The sequence below is a fragment of the Vidua chalybeata genome, chromosome 1 (genome assembly GCF_026979565.1).
Source record: "Vidua chalybeata isolate OUT-0048 chromosome 1, bVidCha1 merged haplotype, whole genome shotgun sequence".
In the NCBI taxonomy this organism is placed as follows: domain Eukaryota; kingdom Metazoa; phylum Chordata; class Aves; order Passeriformes; family Viduidae; genus Vidua; species Vidua chalybeata.
Window position 1 is genome coordinate 67,332,433 of NC_071530.1, and position 15,375 is coordinate 67,347,807.

At 42.1% G+C, this 15,375-nt stretch overlaps 1 protein-coding gene across 3 annotated transcripts in view; it reads right to left on the reverse strand.

Annotated features, from left to right (window-relative positions):
• Nucleotides 1-3,902: 3,902 nt before the first annotated feature.
• DSP (desmoplakin) overlaps nt 3,903-15,375 on the reverse strand; it is a 39,319-nt gene continuing 27,846 nt past the window's right edge. Inside the window, exons 19-24 of one of the 3 annotated variants that reach the window (XM_053952614.1) lie at nt 14,914-15,076; nt 14,228-14,311; nt 13,213-13,320; nt 12,478-12,576; nt 9,350-11,641; nt 3,903-7,805 (exon numbers count right to left, since the gene is read on the reverse strand). In XM_053952614.1, coding sequence (XP_053808589.1) covers nt 4,614-7,805; nt 9,350-11,641; nt 12,478-12,576; nt 13,213-13,320; nt 14,228-14,311; nt 14,914-15,076 — 5,938 coding nt within the window. In that variant the 3' untranslated portion in view covers nt 3,903-4,613. The remainder of the gene's footprint in view (nt 7,806-9,349; nt 11,642-12,477; nt 12,577-13,212; nt 13,321-14,227; nt 14,312-14,913; nt 15,077-15,375) is intronic. The other 2 variants (XM_053952633.1, XM_053952623.1) reach the window with 2 other exon arrangements.

Sequence of the window (15,375 nt, forward strand, 5' to 3'; positions counted from 1 at the left end):
CAGTTTGGGTAGAGGTCTCTCTGGCTCAGACAGATGCCATAGTCTTGCAGGTAATGTTCACACTGAATGATAGCCACCTCTTATGGAATAGTTTCATCCTCTATTTGCCATTAATTCAACCATTAAATGAAATGGTTTAGGAGTGGACAGCTTTGTATACAGTATGGGGCTTATTTGTCATCAAATAACAGTACTCAGCAGCAGCAGCAGCTTCCATGTATTTACTGTTGCAGCTGTGCTGCAAACTCATTTCACCTCTTTAAGAAACCGAGTTTGTCCAACAGTTCCCACCACGAAAGCAGATAACGGGATGTATCCTTAGTCATTTCCCTTGGTGAGAGAAATGGCACAAGCATGCCTGCTGAATGAAAGGGAGAGAAAGATGCTTTGTCTCCCTGCAGCCTTTTCAGCGCCAGGGAACCCTGCCACTCCCCCTTAAGCATCTGCCCTATGGTGATTAAGTGATAATGACCCCAAAGCCCTAAATGTGGCACTTAGGGACATGGTTTGGTGGTGGACTTGACAGTGTTAGGTTAACAGTCAAAGATCTTAGAGGTCTTTACTGTCCTCAGTGATTCTATGACTTGCATGAGGAATGTGCTGCACATACTGGAGAATCTAAGAGAAGGCATGCCCTTACCCAGTGCTTTGCTGCTCAGTTTCCACTGACCTCCTAATCCCCACTGGTATTTCTCATGTGCTACACTTAGATACTCCTCAAATTTTACAGTAGTACAGTTTCACCCTCAGTAGTACAGTCTCATAGAGTGACTCCTGGTCAAAGCAGCAGGAATTGGTCTCTTTTTTTGACCATGTAAAAAAAAAAGTATTTTTGAGTGTAGCATTATTCTGAGAGCATTACACAGCACATCAGTTCTACTCGTCTCAGAACAGCTGAGGATCCCAGAAACACCAGCAAAGTAAATTACTCTTCCAGATTTATATTATAAAAATGTATAAAAATTGGAACAGACTCAACCCAAAAACTGACCAAAACCCACCTTCCACCTAAACACTTATGATTTGCTAGTAATTTAAACATGGTCATACTAAGTCATATTGCTGCTATTCTGTACATCTCCCCACCTCTCTTCCATATTGATAGGGCTGGACTATTAATTAACCATGGCAGTGTACGTTTCCAAATAGCCTAAGAAAGACGAAACTATGTCTTGAGTACTGTGGTGTTGTGCAAACCTCATGGTGCATTACACACTTTGAGCCCTAACCAGCAGTCATTTCCCAGCCTCAAAACGAAGGACAGCAAATTCACAACATCAAGGTCGTTAAATCAGTCAGTAAAATCCTCATGAATGAATTGATATCCTGCTCGGAGCAAAGACCAATTCTCTAAAGAGTTGAGACTGCTAATGAGAACCCTCCCCAGCCACCGCGGCCGAGTCAGCACTCTGGGCACACATTTGCCATTGAACAGAGTGAGAATCACCTACCCCGAGGCAGAAGGAGGAAGCAAGAGGCAGCAAATTCAGAGGAGGGAGTGGAAAGTATGAGGCTGCCAAAGAGTACACCCAGCTCAGCACTCCTCTTGAACAGGGAAGTGCTCACAGCTACAGGCTGAACCAACAGGTACACTCAGGCTTTTCAACATCAAGGGGTTATGTCAGCAGCAGAGATCATCCAAAGTTGCCAGTCTTTCTTTTTAAAATGCATTAATGCAATTCGTTCCACCTTTGGTGCAAAAGAGCTACAGATCTTATCAACATCCTGCCCCAAATACATAGCAGCAGCCCCCAACTCATGCCCACTGCTACACCCCACTACAACAAACCACAGCCTTTGTACTCTTCAAGCCCCAGGCAAGGACATCCTAGCCCAGAAATGCCAAGCAGTGCTGCAAACACAGGCTCCACACTGCCCCGCTGGGTGTGCTCACCTGTCATGCCTCTCTCTGATCTCCCCACAGGGCTGCAAATAGAAAAAAGAGATTCTTCCAAACTTCTTTCGTCAGCACCTTTTGATGGTGGAGGAAAACTCTCCACTTATCTCTTTAGCATCCCACATCAGCACTGCCCTGCCCCCCTGCTGCCTCATCTGACTCAGTTGCTACTGGCACCCTGGGCATCTGGGTCTCACATACCTCCGGCCACACAAAATCACCACTAATACCACACCAGCAGCTGCTGCAGGAGTGTGTGCAAGGAGAAAGCACTGTCACCATAATTTCTGTGATATCATATCCCGTTTTGGTCACTGTGAGAGGACAAAATGTTGACTGAGCAGTAAGAAAGGTAGTATGCAAAGATGGAGCTTTAAACAATGTAACAGAGATGCCAGGAATGCCTTGAATAAAACACCTAAGCCCAATCTGCTGTGGAGTATGTAGGATTTCTCAGCCCATGCAAACTGCAGTGGTACGTGTACCCAAGAGTGAACATTCCTTTAGTAATGATCAGCTTTACTCTTACTGTAGACCCTAGGAACCCCACAGTCTTTTAAAGTTGCAGAATCAGTCTGGGATTCTATTAAGCAGTGATTGTTTTTTGTTTTTTTTTTTTAACAGAGTTGTTTCTCCCTAGCAGTCAGAAAGCCTTTCAGACATTGACTCTTCCTCTGTGGTGCAACTAATAAACTCAGCTGGAGAGAGAAATCTCCAAAGCTGTGAAGATTCCCTAGAAGACAGGATGCACTTTCTCACCTACTTTCTGTGGAGGTCTCCAACACTGACCTGTAAGAGTCCCAATAATTTCTTAGTCCAGTAACTGAAGATACTTTACATATGGCAGAGATTTTATACACAGCCATCATCTTCAAGAAACACTGGAAATGCTTCTCAGACTAGAGGGTAAACTTCATCCAGAGACAGCAGGATCAGAACATGTGATATTCCTTACTGCACAAGCAATATTCTACAAAAAATTAGGCAGCATAATTAACGGTGGCTAACATTTATGCCCATCATCTTCTTTCTATCTATAGGAACGAAAATTCATAGAGCAGCAGGGTTCCTACGTGGTTCATGGCTAAAAGGAGGTATGTGCTTTGAACAACTTAAGGGAAGAAATTATTTCAGCTACTGGCAAATTATATTAACAGTTCTGTCACTAAAGCACTGTATAAAAGCATAGCATGTCACTGAAGCAGTTCTATAAAACCATACTAAATTCTGGTAACTGATCAATTATCGTGCCTACCCAGAGGTATCTGCACTGTGTCACAGGCAAGAGGACAGGACAGCCCCCATGTATGTATACAAGTCATTTTCTGCACTGGCTGAAGTTGTTTCAAATCACTCCTCTGTCCTCTAATACTGTGGTCATTTAGTTCTGCTCTGTCTTCTCGGCTCAGATAAAAGGAGTCCACAGGATGCCAGCAGCCTACATAGAACTGATGACAGCAAGGTATCACACAAGCACTGATACACTACCGCAGTTTTCTCAAGCTAGGCTTTCAGGAGCCAACAGAAGAGGCAAAAGGATATTAAAAGAGGCAATTGTTCAGGTTTTGAAAGATGTTCCTGTGCCACAGTTGGCCAGCTAAGCCAGACAGTTTTTTGTTCTGCTCACTGTCCAAAGTTGCATGGATGTATAAGGGAGAATATGACTCAGTTCCTTGTAGCTGCAGAGACAATGACCTGGATCACAAGCAGAAAAAATATGCTTCCTATTATCATCATTAACTCTAAAAACAAGTGTGCAAACAGGCATTCTGCTTCTGGGGCATAGCTTCCACTATTGGTGCTACCTTCATTTTCCTACTGAAAAATCAGAGTCAGAAGTCCTCATTCATAAAAGTGACGGCTCAGCATTATGAAATGTAACGTGCCTCCGCACATTTTACAACAAAGCTAATGTCTGCTTCTTTTAAAAATGGTTCTTTCTCTTACTTGCACTTCCAAGAATGTCCACAGATAAAATTATTAAGATTATTAAGTACACACCAAATACTTTAAAACTTCAGAAGTTTATTGTCCAGAATAGCTCACATGGTACAGTTAGATTTTTTTTTTTTTTTTTTGTTACAGGGAAATCAAGCAAAACAATAGAAAATTGTATATGGGTTAACAGTAAAACAAAAGCCCAGCCTCATAATAGCCCTTTACATCCACCAAGTTATACTTCAGAAAATGGCTAGCCAAACATAAAGAAGTAGAGCATCTGAAAGACAGTTTCATGTTTACGGTATAGATTCTAAACAAGTATTAAGGGCATTTTCTGTCCATATTGTTAATATTTTTTTTTTCATAATAGCAAATTGAAAAAGGTCTATGTGCATAAGAGTTAAATACTGCAAGACTTTCAAACCTCAGTTACCACCTTATAGGTTGATAGTAATGGATAACAGGAGAAGGCACATGACACAGTATTTAAAATATACAGAGACCTATTAAAATCCTAAGACTAAGAGGAAATGGGAACCGAAACTTGAAATTCACAAACAGTACTTTTGCATTCCCTAATCTACATTCTATAAGTTTGCATTCAAACATTTTACAGCTTTTTCAGAAGGAAAGTGTAATACACCCAGAAAAGACTTCAAAGCTTTGCTTCGAGTTACTTTGTTGGCGTCTTGTTTTTTTTTTTTTTTCTTTTAGTAAATGGAATATAGGATAATCTGAAGTATAATAAAATGCAGACACATTCCCTCACTTGTTATTAGCGCCCAATAGACCCACTGCTGAAGGCTGAGTATGAGTAAGAATACGAAGAGCTTGCTGAGGCATCAAAGCTTCCTCTCCGAGACCCACTGCGTGAGCCTGAACGCGAGCCAGAGCGAGAGCCAGAGCGAGAGCCAGGTGCCGAGGAGACATTGTAGGGACTGGATATGCCTTTAGAGGAAACAGAGGCTGCTTCCAACAGTTTAAGCCCGGTGATGTCTTCCACCATTGACCGGTTCATTGCGTCTTTGTAGGATATTTTCAGCTTGGTCTTGGGGCAGGTCAGAATTTTGGGATAGCTGTTGGTGTCTTGTAATTTCTGGGCAGCGCGACCATCAATCAATCCATTCCTAATGGCTTCTTCAATAGTTATTCTTCCACGCACTTCTGGGTCCACGAGACCTCCAGTGAGGTACTGGAATTCAAGGAACCGCTGCCCAGCCTCATAAGGCAGCCATTTCTCCTTCACTGCTTCAGCTGCTGACATCCTCTTGCGTCCGCCCTTTATGCCTTCGAACCCTATGAAGGCCTTCTGGGCTGGTTTGAGACGTGTGGCCATATCGTGATCGATGATGCCTTGGCTAGTGGCTTCCTGGAGAGAAAGCCTCTGGCCAGTGGTAGGGCATATTATGCCGCCGGTGCAGGCCTGGGCTTCAAGTAACCGCTGCCCAGTGATGCTATCCACAATGCCCCGCTGTATAGCTTCTGAAATTGAGATTTTCTCCAAGTTTTCCGTGTCAAATATGGCTGCAATAGGACTGCACTCATCTGGGGTCTCTGAGAAAGAACCACTCCTGATCACTGAAGAACTCCTGACACTCAGCACAGTGGGAGACCGAGTCACTGACTCGTGCCGGAACACCTCATCAGTGCCATTACGGCAGGAAATCATGTCTGCAAACTGGGTCAGGCTCAAGCTGCCAGAACGGTACTGGTCAAAAAACTTCCTCTCCACCAGGCCTTTATCAATGGCATCTTGGATGTCATACTGGCTACCTGTTTTTCTGTCGACAAGGACTACTCTACTGCTGCCATCAGATCCTGTGATAGTTATTTCTTCCCACTCACACTCCTGTTCAGCTAGTTCTGTGTAGGTGTCATAATCTATGAGGCCTTTGCTGTAGGCCTCCTGAACGGACATCTCCCGGTTTGTTTCTGGATCTACAATGACCACCCTGCGCTTCCTAAGAGTGTTCTTCTGTGAGGTGTGCACCACCTTCTTCTTCTCTCTCAGGGGCAGAAGGCAGAGCCCTGTTGCATCATCTTTTATGCATCTTTCTTTCAGCTGCAAGTAGGTCAAGTTTTCCTCTGTGTTGGGATCAAAGAACCCTTTGGTGTCATCACTTGGATCACTAAGGATCTGGTTGAGCTCCTCATTGAAGTAGCCACGCTTGTAGGCCGTCTCTACTGGCAAGCGGTAGCTCTCTTTGGGGTCGATGATCCCTCCAGTAGCGATCTGAGCCTCCAGCAGACGAATGCCATGGCCTCTCTCTATGAGCTCTTTGTTCATTGCTTGGAACAGAGAAATGATGTTTCCAGTTTCTGGGTCTTTGTATCCAGTGACAGCTCTTTCAGCAGAGAGAAGTTTCTCTTTAAATTCAATTCCAACAAGGCCTCTTTTGTAAGCCTCCTCAACAGGCAGCCTCAGGTTGCTGACAGGATCCACTATGAACCCTGTGGCTGCCTGGGCTTCTAGGAGTTCGAGGGCTGTCCCTGGCCTAACCAAACCTATTTTCATAGCCTGGTAAATGCCAAGTTTCTCTTTAGTAGCCTCATTGTAGATACCAGCAATGCAGCTAGAGCCTTGAAGGAAATCAATAATTCTCTCACTCACTTCTTCCACTGTAATTGCACCTCTTTCCAAGTCATTCCTTGTTGATTCCTTAATGATTCCAGCCTCAAGCAATGCATCTGCTGAGACAGGCTGCCTGATCCCTTGGAATGACATACTCCTCTTCTGCACTGGAAGGAGAAGCAGACCAGTGTGTGGTTCAATCCTGCATTTTTCCTTCAGCTGCATGTAAGTGACTGCCTTTTTGGTGGTGGGATCAATGAAGTTCTTTGTACTGCCTTGGCAGTTGTTTAGCATCCTGTAGAGGTCTTTGTCAATCAACCCACGAGATAAAGCTATCTCTTTGGGTAGGAAAACACTGTTGACAGGATCAACTATCCCTCCTACAGCCAGCTGGGCTTCAAGCAGACGAATTCCGGTTTCTCTGTCAACCAAGTTTTTCTTGATGGCTTCAGATACCGGCACAGTTTTGCCCGAGAAAGGATCCTTAAATCCTGTAATAGCCTTTTCTGCTGTGTAGATCTGTTCTCTATCATCAAAGTCAATCAGATCTCTGGCGATAGCACTGTCCACTGTCAATATCTCATTTCGATGTGGGTCTATCACACCTCCTGTTGCTGCCTGGGCTTCTAGGAGCAAGACTGCATTTTCTGCTGTTAGCAGCTGATTCCGTTTGGCCTCAACAAAAGAGTACTTCTGTCTGGGTGAAAGGGACACCCCTGCAATAGCACCTGCCCCTTTGAGGTAGGGCTCAATGTCAGCCGCGACCTCTTCCACCGACCTCTGCCCCTTCAGTAGTTTATCCAGTGTGAGTTTGTCTATCAGTTGACACTCATACAACTGCATGGCTGTGATCTTCTTCCGCAGCCCACTGAACACCAGCTTGGAGGCATCAATACAGAAGTCTTCCTCGGTCTGGGTAGATCTGTGAGCCCCATATGGGCGCTGCTTGAGTTTCTCAATCTCTCTTTGCAGCCTGAGACGCTCCGACTCCAACTCTGACTGATTTTTGACAGCGGTCTCTTCCAGTCTGCACCGGTATCTCTCCTCAATCCGTTTGATTTCCATCTGCAACCTTTCAATTTCACTCCTCAGGCTGTTCTTCTCCCTCTCACTCTTCTCCCTCTCACACTGGATCTTCCTTATGGATTCCTCTGTTCGGGAGTGCTGGCTCTTCCACTGATTGAGGTCATTCAGAATTTGTTGCTTCTCACTTTCCAGGCGTTGCTTCAAACGTGATTCTGACTCCAGGGTAACTTTCAAACGGTTCAGCTCCTCTTCTAATCTCTGCAGTCTGGCTTTGTCTTGCTCCAAAGCACTCATTTTTATCAGCAGGGTTTCTCTTTCTTGCATAATCTGACTACATTGACTTTTGGATTCTTGAATCCTACTGGATGCCTACAGTTGTAGAGGAGAAATAAACCAAGAAAGGATGGTTAAAGTTTGTGCTGGTCAGAGTTATACCCTCTGCCTACAATGCTCTCCAGCCTGTCATTTAACCTGCAGCAAGCTCCCAGTGGAAAATATTCTAGTCACAGCAGCACCTTACCCAAGATTACGGACACACATGAACCAGAGAAGGCACATTATCCCTTCACTTACAGTGTCTTCAGTCCTGCCAGAGACTCAAGAGACTCCATTCTGTTACCCACAGCCTCGACCTTCAGCTGATTTAGTTCTCTGTAACTTTTTGATACTTCTCACAGAACGCTGACAAATACACAGAGCATTTGAGACTTATAAATAGCCTGATGCTCAGCAGATGTCCTGGCAGTCCTGCTAATCCAGGGGAATTTTCATCAGCTAAGGACTGGCCATACATAGATAAAAAGGAAACATATGACTCAATTTTTGCTTTGCTGTTAGTTTCACATGTCACTCCAAACAATTTTACCTGTGTTGCCTTCCATTTTAATTTACGCAGTGCCTTCATATATACATATGCATAAACATCACAAGCATGCATGTTTGTATGCAGTCCATATTAAACTGAATACAAGTTTATCTACTTGTAACACATGCATATAGATGTGTACATATATATAAAATATATATATATATGCACAGGTGTTACATAATCCTAAATGTTAGTATTTTTTTAATATCAGTATTAGGATTTTTAAAGTAAAGGAAAGAAAAATTGAATAAAGGATATGAGAAAAGAAATATAAGGGACAAGTCTAGGAAAAATACATTTTCACAAGTGCTCACACGTATATATTTAAAGAGTAGTTCTTTGTACAAGAAACCAGGCAGAAGAACAAAATACTAAAATTTTTTTTCTTTAACTTGTTTATGTTGTCATCTAAAATTCAAGAAGTAAGAGCCAATAGTAAAATTTGCAAATGCCCTTAGTGACTTAGGAACATAAATCCCCAAAGATAGGCCTTTAGTACCTTAGGTACAGCTGACAACATGACTCCTAATCCTCACTTGGAGTCAACATCTTACCCAGTTAATCAGCACCTTGACAGCTTGTTGGTTCTGGGGTTTTTAGCAAGTTTAGTTTGTGACAGCACTCAGGGCAGCCTCAAAGGACGGCTTTAACCCATCCTGGCTGAAACAGCCTGGGAAGCATACAGCCAGCAGGGAACGGTTAAAACACAGTGGTACTCCACATGCTCCCATTTTTCTCTAAGATGGTTTGCTGGACACTGGCACAGAACACAGATTTCTTCTGGGGTAAGGCCTGAGAACAAAGCTCTCCTAGGTGATGAGAGCTTATGGCTCCCTAGAATAGCTCCCAGGGAGTAAAGAGGAAGTGGCCAAATCCTGCCATTTTTATTTAAAACTTAACCAAGAGGAAGGGTCATAGAGGGGATGTTATTCACAAGTACAGTGACTTCAAACAGCAAAGGGTGAATTAATTTGTTCAAATCAACACTGCAATTAATTATATATTTGACAAACAGTAAAGCTGGGATCAAAATATGTGTGAATACCTCTAGAGCTTGCTTTTGGAATTTTTCAATTTCCTGTCTCAATTTTTCCCTTTCTTTCTGTAAATCATTAAGCAACCCCTGAAGTTCCAGGGTTTGCTTGCTGCTCATCTGAAGCTGATTCTTTAGTTCAGCAATGGTGGTATTTTTCTCATCAACTTCATTTCTGACCATTCTGAGGTCATCGTACTCCAATCTAATATTTCGCAGCTCCTCCTCCAGTAATAAATGTTCCTTGGTAAGGTTCTCGGTGAGAGACTGAAGCCTTTCGATCTCTATTTTGCACTCATTCAAGGCTTTGCTTTTTTCCTCAGAGGTTTTCTGTAAGTGCTCATATCGTAGGTGAGCCTGTTTTAATTGCTCCTGTTCTTGGACCAACTGACGACGTAAAGTCTCAATATCAGATGTGCATTTTCTCAACTCTTCCATGTATCTTTGCTTCTCTCTCACATGACCATCTAATACTTCTCTTTGGTGTCTAAGGTCATCTTCATTCCTCTTCTTTACAATAGATACTTCCTCTATCTGCTGTGTGAGATTAGTTATTTTAACCGATTGGTCTCTCAGAGATCTCCTCATGCCTTCTATTTCCTCCTCCAGTTTTTTCCTCCTGGATGTTTCCTCCATTAAATTTTTGTTCTGTCTGCAAAGCTCCTCCTCCAGCTTATGTTTCTGGATCTGCAAGTCTTTTACAGTGCTCTGGAACTTTGCACTTTCTTGATCCCTGCCTTTTTTCTCTTGTGAAACTCTTTCATAGTCAATTTTCAGTCTGGCCAGTTCCTGCTCTTGGATCCTCAGCTTGTTAATTGTCTCAGTTGCACTTGTGTTTGCTTTCTGCAGGTCAAACTGGACTCTTTTCAACTGACTGTTCTCATCCTCCACTTCTTTCCTCTGACTTGTTTCTACATCCAACAACTTTCTCAGCCTTTCAATCTCTTTGTTTCTTTCCTTAATGGTTTTAGAAGCATCATCAAGTGACTGTTTGTACCGCATGCTTTCATCAGAGTGTCGCTGAATAACTTGTTTTAGCTCAATCTCCAGCTGCTGTTTCTTCTGAGAAAGCTCTGAGCCAGCTGCCTTCTGCTGCTGAGCATTCTCTTCTATTTTCCGTAGATTATCTGTTGTCTGACTTATTGTATTCTTCAGTCTCCTAATTTCCTCACACAAATTCCTATTTTCTCTCATGGCATTATCCAGCTGTGTTCTATAATTATTTGTCTCCTCTTCCTTTTGCATGGTGACCTGGTGAATTGTGTTCTTTGTGATATTAATCTCAGTTTCATATTTGTTCTTTAAACTAATAATTTCCTCATCATAACTGTTTCTTACCTTAGCCAATTCATTTTCAAGTTCCCATCGGCTTTTAGCCTCTTCCTGAAGCTGAAGCTTTAGCCTTTCCAGCTCCTTAGTTTTATCCTGAATAGTTGAGGCAGCCTCCTCAAGAGCCTGCTTGTATCTTGAGTTGTCTTCCCCACGAAGCTGAATGATCTGTTTCAGCTCCAGCTCTAACTGATGCTTCTGCTGTGACACCTCAGAACTGCAAGCCTTCTGCTGGAGAGCATCTTCTTCTGCCCTCCGCCGTTGGTCTGTTGTCTGCAGGATGGCATCGTTCAGCCTCACAATCTCATCCTTAAGGTCTCTGTTCTCTCTTGTCAGTCTGTCAACCTGGGCTCTGAGGCCTTTTGCATCATCATCTTTTTGTGCAGCTATCTGTTGGATTGTTGTCTTCTTAATATTAATTTCTGTTTCATACTTGTTCTTTAAATTACTCATCTCCTCGCTAAACTGGTTTCTTACCTTAGCCAGCTCATTTTCATACTCCCTCTTCCGTGTGCCTTCGTCCTGAAGAAGAACCCTTAATCTTTCTATCTCGTACTCCTTCTCCTTGATGACCTTCTCAGACTCTAACTTCTGCCAACCGAGGCTGTCTTTCTCATTTTGCCTTGTTTTTTGCAGTTGGTCATAGTCATTCTTCTGCTGCTCATATCTATCCTCCAGCAACTTCCTTTTCCTTTTCTCATCTTCAATCTCATAAGTCAACCTGGTTATTCTGTCATTTAGATCCTTTATTTGGGCATAGCATTTGTCTAGGTTTTGCTTAGCAGAACTTCCATCCATTTCAGCTTGTCTTTTCATTTCTTCTAAACTCATCAGCTTTGCTTTGAGCTGAGAAATGTCCATCTGGTACTTCTGCAGATTTTGCTCCAGGAATTTATGTTTGTTGCTTGTCTCTGAATTTGAATCCCTAGCAAGTCTGAGTTCTTCTTCCAGGAGTTCAATTTTGGTGTTCTTCATCTGCAACATGATAGCAGAAAAACAAACAGAAACACTCCCATAAATATTTTGACAACTGTTTCAAAATCATCACATGCAATAAAATATATATTGTAACACTGACTATTTAAAAATGAATGTATTTGCTGCTTCAGTGAGATCTAAACCCCTTTTTTATTTAATGGCATCAAGACAAATTCTGGAATCTTTATTTATTCAGAGTCAATCCTTATTCAGAAATCAGCATATAATGACTTTCAGAGGGGAAAAGATACTTTATAGGGGGAGGAAGGTGCATTACTGATAGTAAAATGTGGCGTAGCAGAAGTTCACCAGTGAAGTATGGAATAGTTACCTTTAGAACCTTCCCAGTTTTCAAACAGGTGAAAATCACATTCCATATATGCAACTTCTTTAATGGGCCTCTCTGTTTCACTGAGCTGCATCAAATCAGAAGCTGCTTCTTTCAAAACACTTTAGACTATGGTCTAAAATGAGGTGCCCTCAACCACGAGGAGCAAGTTTTCAGCACTGAGGTAGCTGTGCTGTCACTGAGGTCAAGGCTGGGATGGGCAGGGAAGGATCGCTCATGTGCCTTGATGAGCACCTCCTTATTTATCAAGGAGACCAGTTCTCTATCTCACTTCACACTCGACTTTGGAGGTCACTTTGTAAAACACTGTACTCTTTCACAAAAGATGCATGACACTGCTAATATGCCTCCTTTGTAGGACACCTCTGAGTTCTGGATATAGTTTTGTGAGCTACTTTATACTGTACTTTCTGCCTCTGATCAGTGATAGTTTTCTAATCTGTGATAAAAATGAAAGCTACAGAAAATAAAAGATTTAGAATACCTTCAGATCCTCCATGCTCTTTAACATTTCACTCAAGAATCTGTAATAATCTCCTGATCTTGTAAGAAGCTCTATATAGCGGGACTGAGCCTCATTAGCCTTGAAAAGAAACAGAATTGTTAGCAGCTTGTACTAGAGTTAAACATGAAAATACCTAGTCCAGACCATTTAATGGATTCCAATCTACTTGAGCAAACACATCACTTGAAAAAGTAAAAAAGCAGATTCTACTCCTCACAAATTCACACGACTTTCTGAGGACCCCAGAAGTGTGAATTCTTCCTTACGAAAAATCCACAACTTTTTTGGTTTTTCAGGATTGTCTGCCCCCCATTGCTGATGTGATATTAAATTTAAGCTTTCATCCCCTGGTTCATCACACTCTTCCTGTCTGACAGTCACAAGTAACCCAAGTTAAATTTTTAATAGCAGTTAATTCCCAGGCTGAAAGTGACTAAACCACTTGGGGCATAAATCTACCTTTCTCACAGTATGTATGCAGTGGACACTGAATAGGAATGAGATAAATTCCTGAGGGCTAATCTCATGTCTGAACAAGCCCAGGTCTGATTTCACAGCACAATGACTATTCTGCACTAATTCGTTGTGCTTATGTGCTTAGCATACATTACCAGTGACAGTGCTAAGTATTAGAATACAGCTGGGTATGACTCACAAGGGCTCACAAAGACAAACAAGTGCATTCAAAAGATTGAAGGGGAGGAAAAAAATTACCTCTTGTAGAATTAGGACTGCAGGAGACTGAACCACACTTTTCTTGATAGGTATGTTGAGCAATGTTTCTAATCCCGAACTGTAGGAAGCAACCTGTAGTTCATAATCCTGAAAAATAAGACAAAAAGCAAGACCCATTTAGAAACTGCCAAAGAATTATCTGTGAATCTATTTCAGAAAGTGCAAGTTTTTGGGTTGTTTTGTTCTTTTAATGAAAAGCTACATTTTCCCCTTGTTTATATTTCTGACCATGTAGAGATAATCCTCTGTCATAAACAGAAGCTCATCAGTCCAAGTACCCCTGTGGAGATTCATGGAGGAGAATGACAAGGGAAAAAGAGGAAAAATATTTTATGGAAACAAGAAGACAACTGTTTCTGTAAGTTGAGGGCTACACAGAGATGAAAAATATTAATGGGAGTAACTGGTCTAAGTACTGTTATCCAACAAAACTTCATCAGAATAACAGTCTCTGCATCTCTTTTGTATCACATATGCCATGTCACATATATAGCAAAATCTTTGTCACAGAGAGTAAGACTGAGCTGGAGAAAGCATGGATATAAAGATGACATAAAAATTCAAAGACCACAAACCATTCCCTTTGTATGTTATTGATTCTCATGGCTATTGCACACCATTCCTCCTGCTCATCTGCATTTGTCTTGCCTCCTAGATCAGATCCTAATCAGACCTAATTCGTTAAGTACCAATCTGTTCTTGAATTCCTTATATTTTTTAACACGTGAACTGGAAAGTTTGGTCTGGCTAGAAGGAGGCTTTGATTCACCTGAAGAGAAGCTCTCACTGGTATCTGCTGGATGATCCCATAGTGTTCAGGTGGCAAGTACACAAATTGCTTTCATTGTGTTTTGTACTCCGAAGTACTTCACCCCGGCAATTTCTGTACACATGCATCAGGGAGCTGACTTTTCACCCGTCAGCGGAGCAGAGACAATGGGATGTGCCTGACCATGAAAAACCACACCCCACAAAAATGCTGAGATCCAAGTACCTTAATTGCAGCTGAGCACTGATCTGCATGCTTGAGAAGCTCCTCAACTTTGTCTCGCTTCCCACAGATTTCACTGTGCAAGTTCTGCCAAGAGAAAAGTGAGCCGTGAAACACTCCTGCAAGATTTACCAGTATTTTCTCCTGTACACACTGCCTCAGAAAGCACCTGCAGCAGGAGACTACTGCAGCCCCTAAGGCTGAGACCTGAAATGACCTGTACCTGGGCAGTTTTTACAACAGCAAGCTCTTTGGGCATGAGAAGGTTTTTCTGAAAGAGAACACTCAGCAACTGAAAAAACCCCAGAACTGGGAAGGCAGAGTTCCTTGACTTTAGCTTAGATGTATTTACTTGATCTTTATTTTTGTGCTGTAATTTGTCCCATAAGTTGCACCATGTTACAGCCCCTTGAATTAATTCAAAGCTGATGTGTAAAAGTGTCAGTGAATGTGTAGGAGCCAAACACAGTCTTGTTCATAATCTGTTGCAGTGCTGACAGAAAGTAATGAAGACAATAATATTTCCTCCCTCCTGCCTTCTACATATGTGGTGTTTTTTGGTAGCTTGCATACTTTATAATTCAAAACAGGCCACTGTATTGCAGACTGCATTGATACTGATATTTTCTGTATAGCAAAACAATTTAAAAGTGAGCTAACTGAAGACAACTCATTCAGGTGCTGCATACCTTCTGATCATGTAGGTATCTCATGATAGTGTTGGAATCACACAGCTTCATGGACTCAATAGAATCCTGCCGGCGCTTGGCATCACAGATCCACTTGCTAAGAGCCTGGTAGAGATCTCGGTAGGTTTTCAGCTGTTTGATCTGCCTTTCTAAATCCCATGACCTAGGAAAAAAGGGGAAAAACCTATCAAAATGGAAAGTGCATTCTCTTTCTCTCTTTTCACACTTTTCAGAATTAAATCACAGAAATAAACTTACATAAAACTATGGGAAGTTCTGAAAAGGAGAACAAAAATTTTAAATAAATGAGAATTGTACTGGTTATTAGTCACCCAATATGGGGTTTTAATACCTCACTTTTGAGTAACTCTATAATACACAGAGGTTGGGCCTTCCTGTCAAAGTGAGGAATGAATAAAACTTGCAGTGATAAAAATCAAGTTCGTTGACTTCAGCACTCTT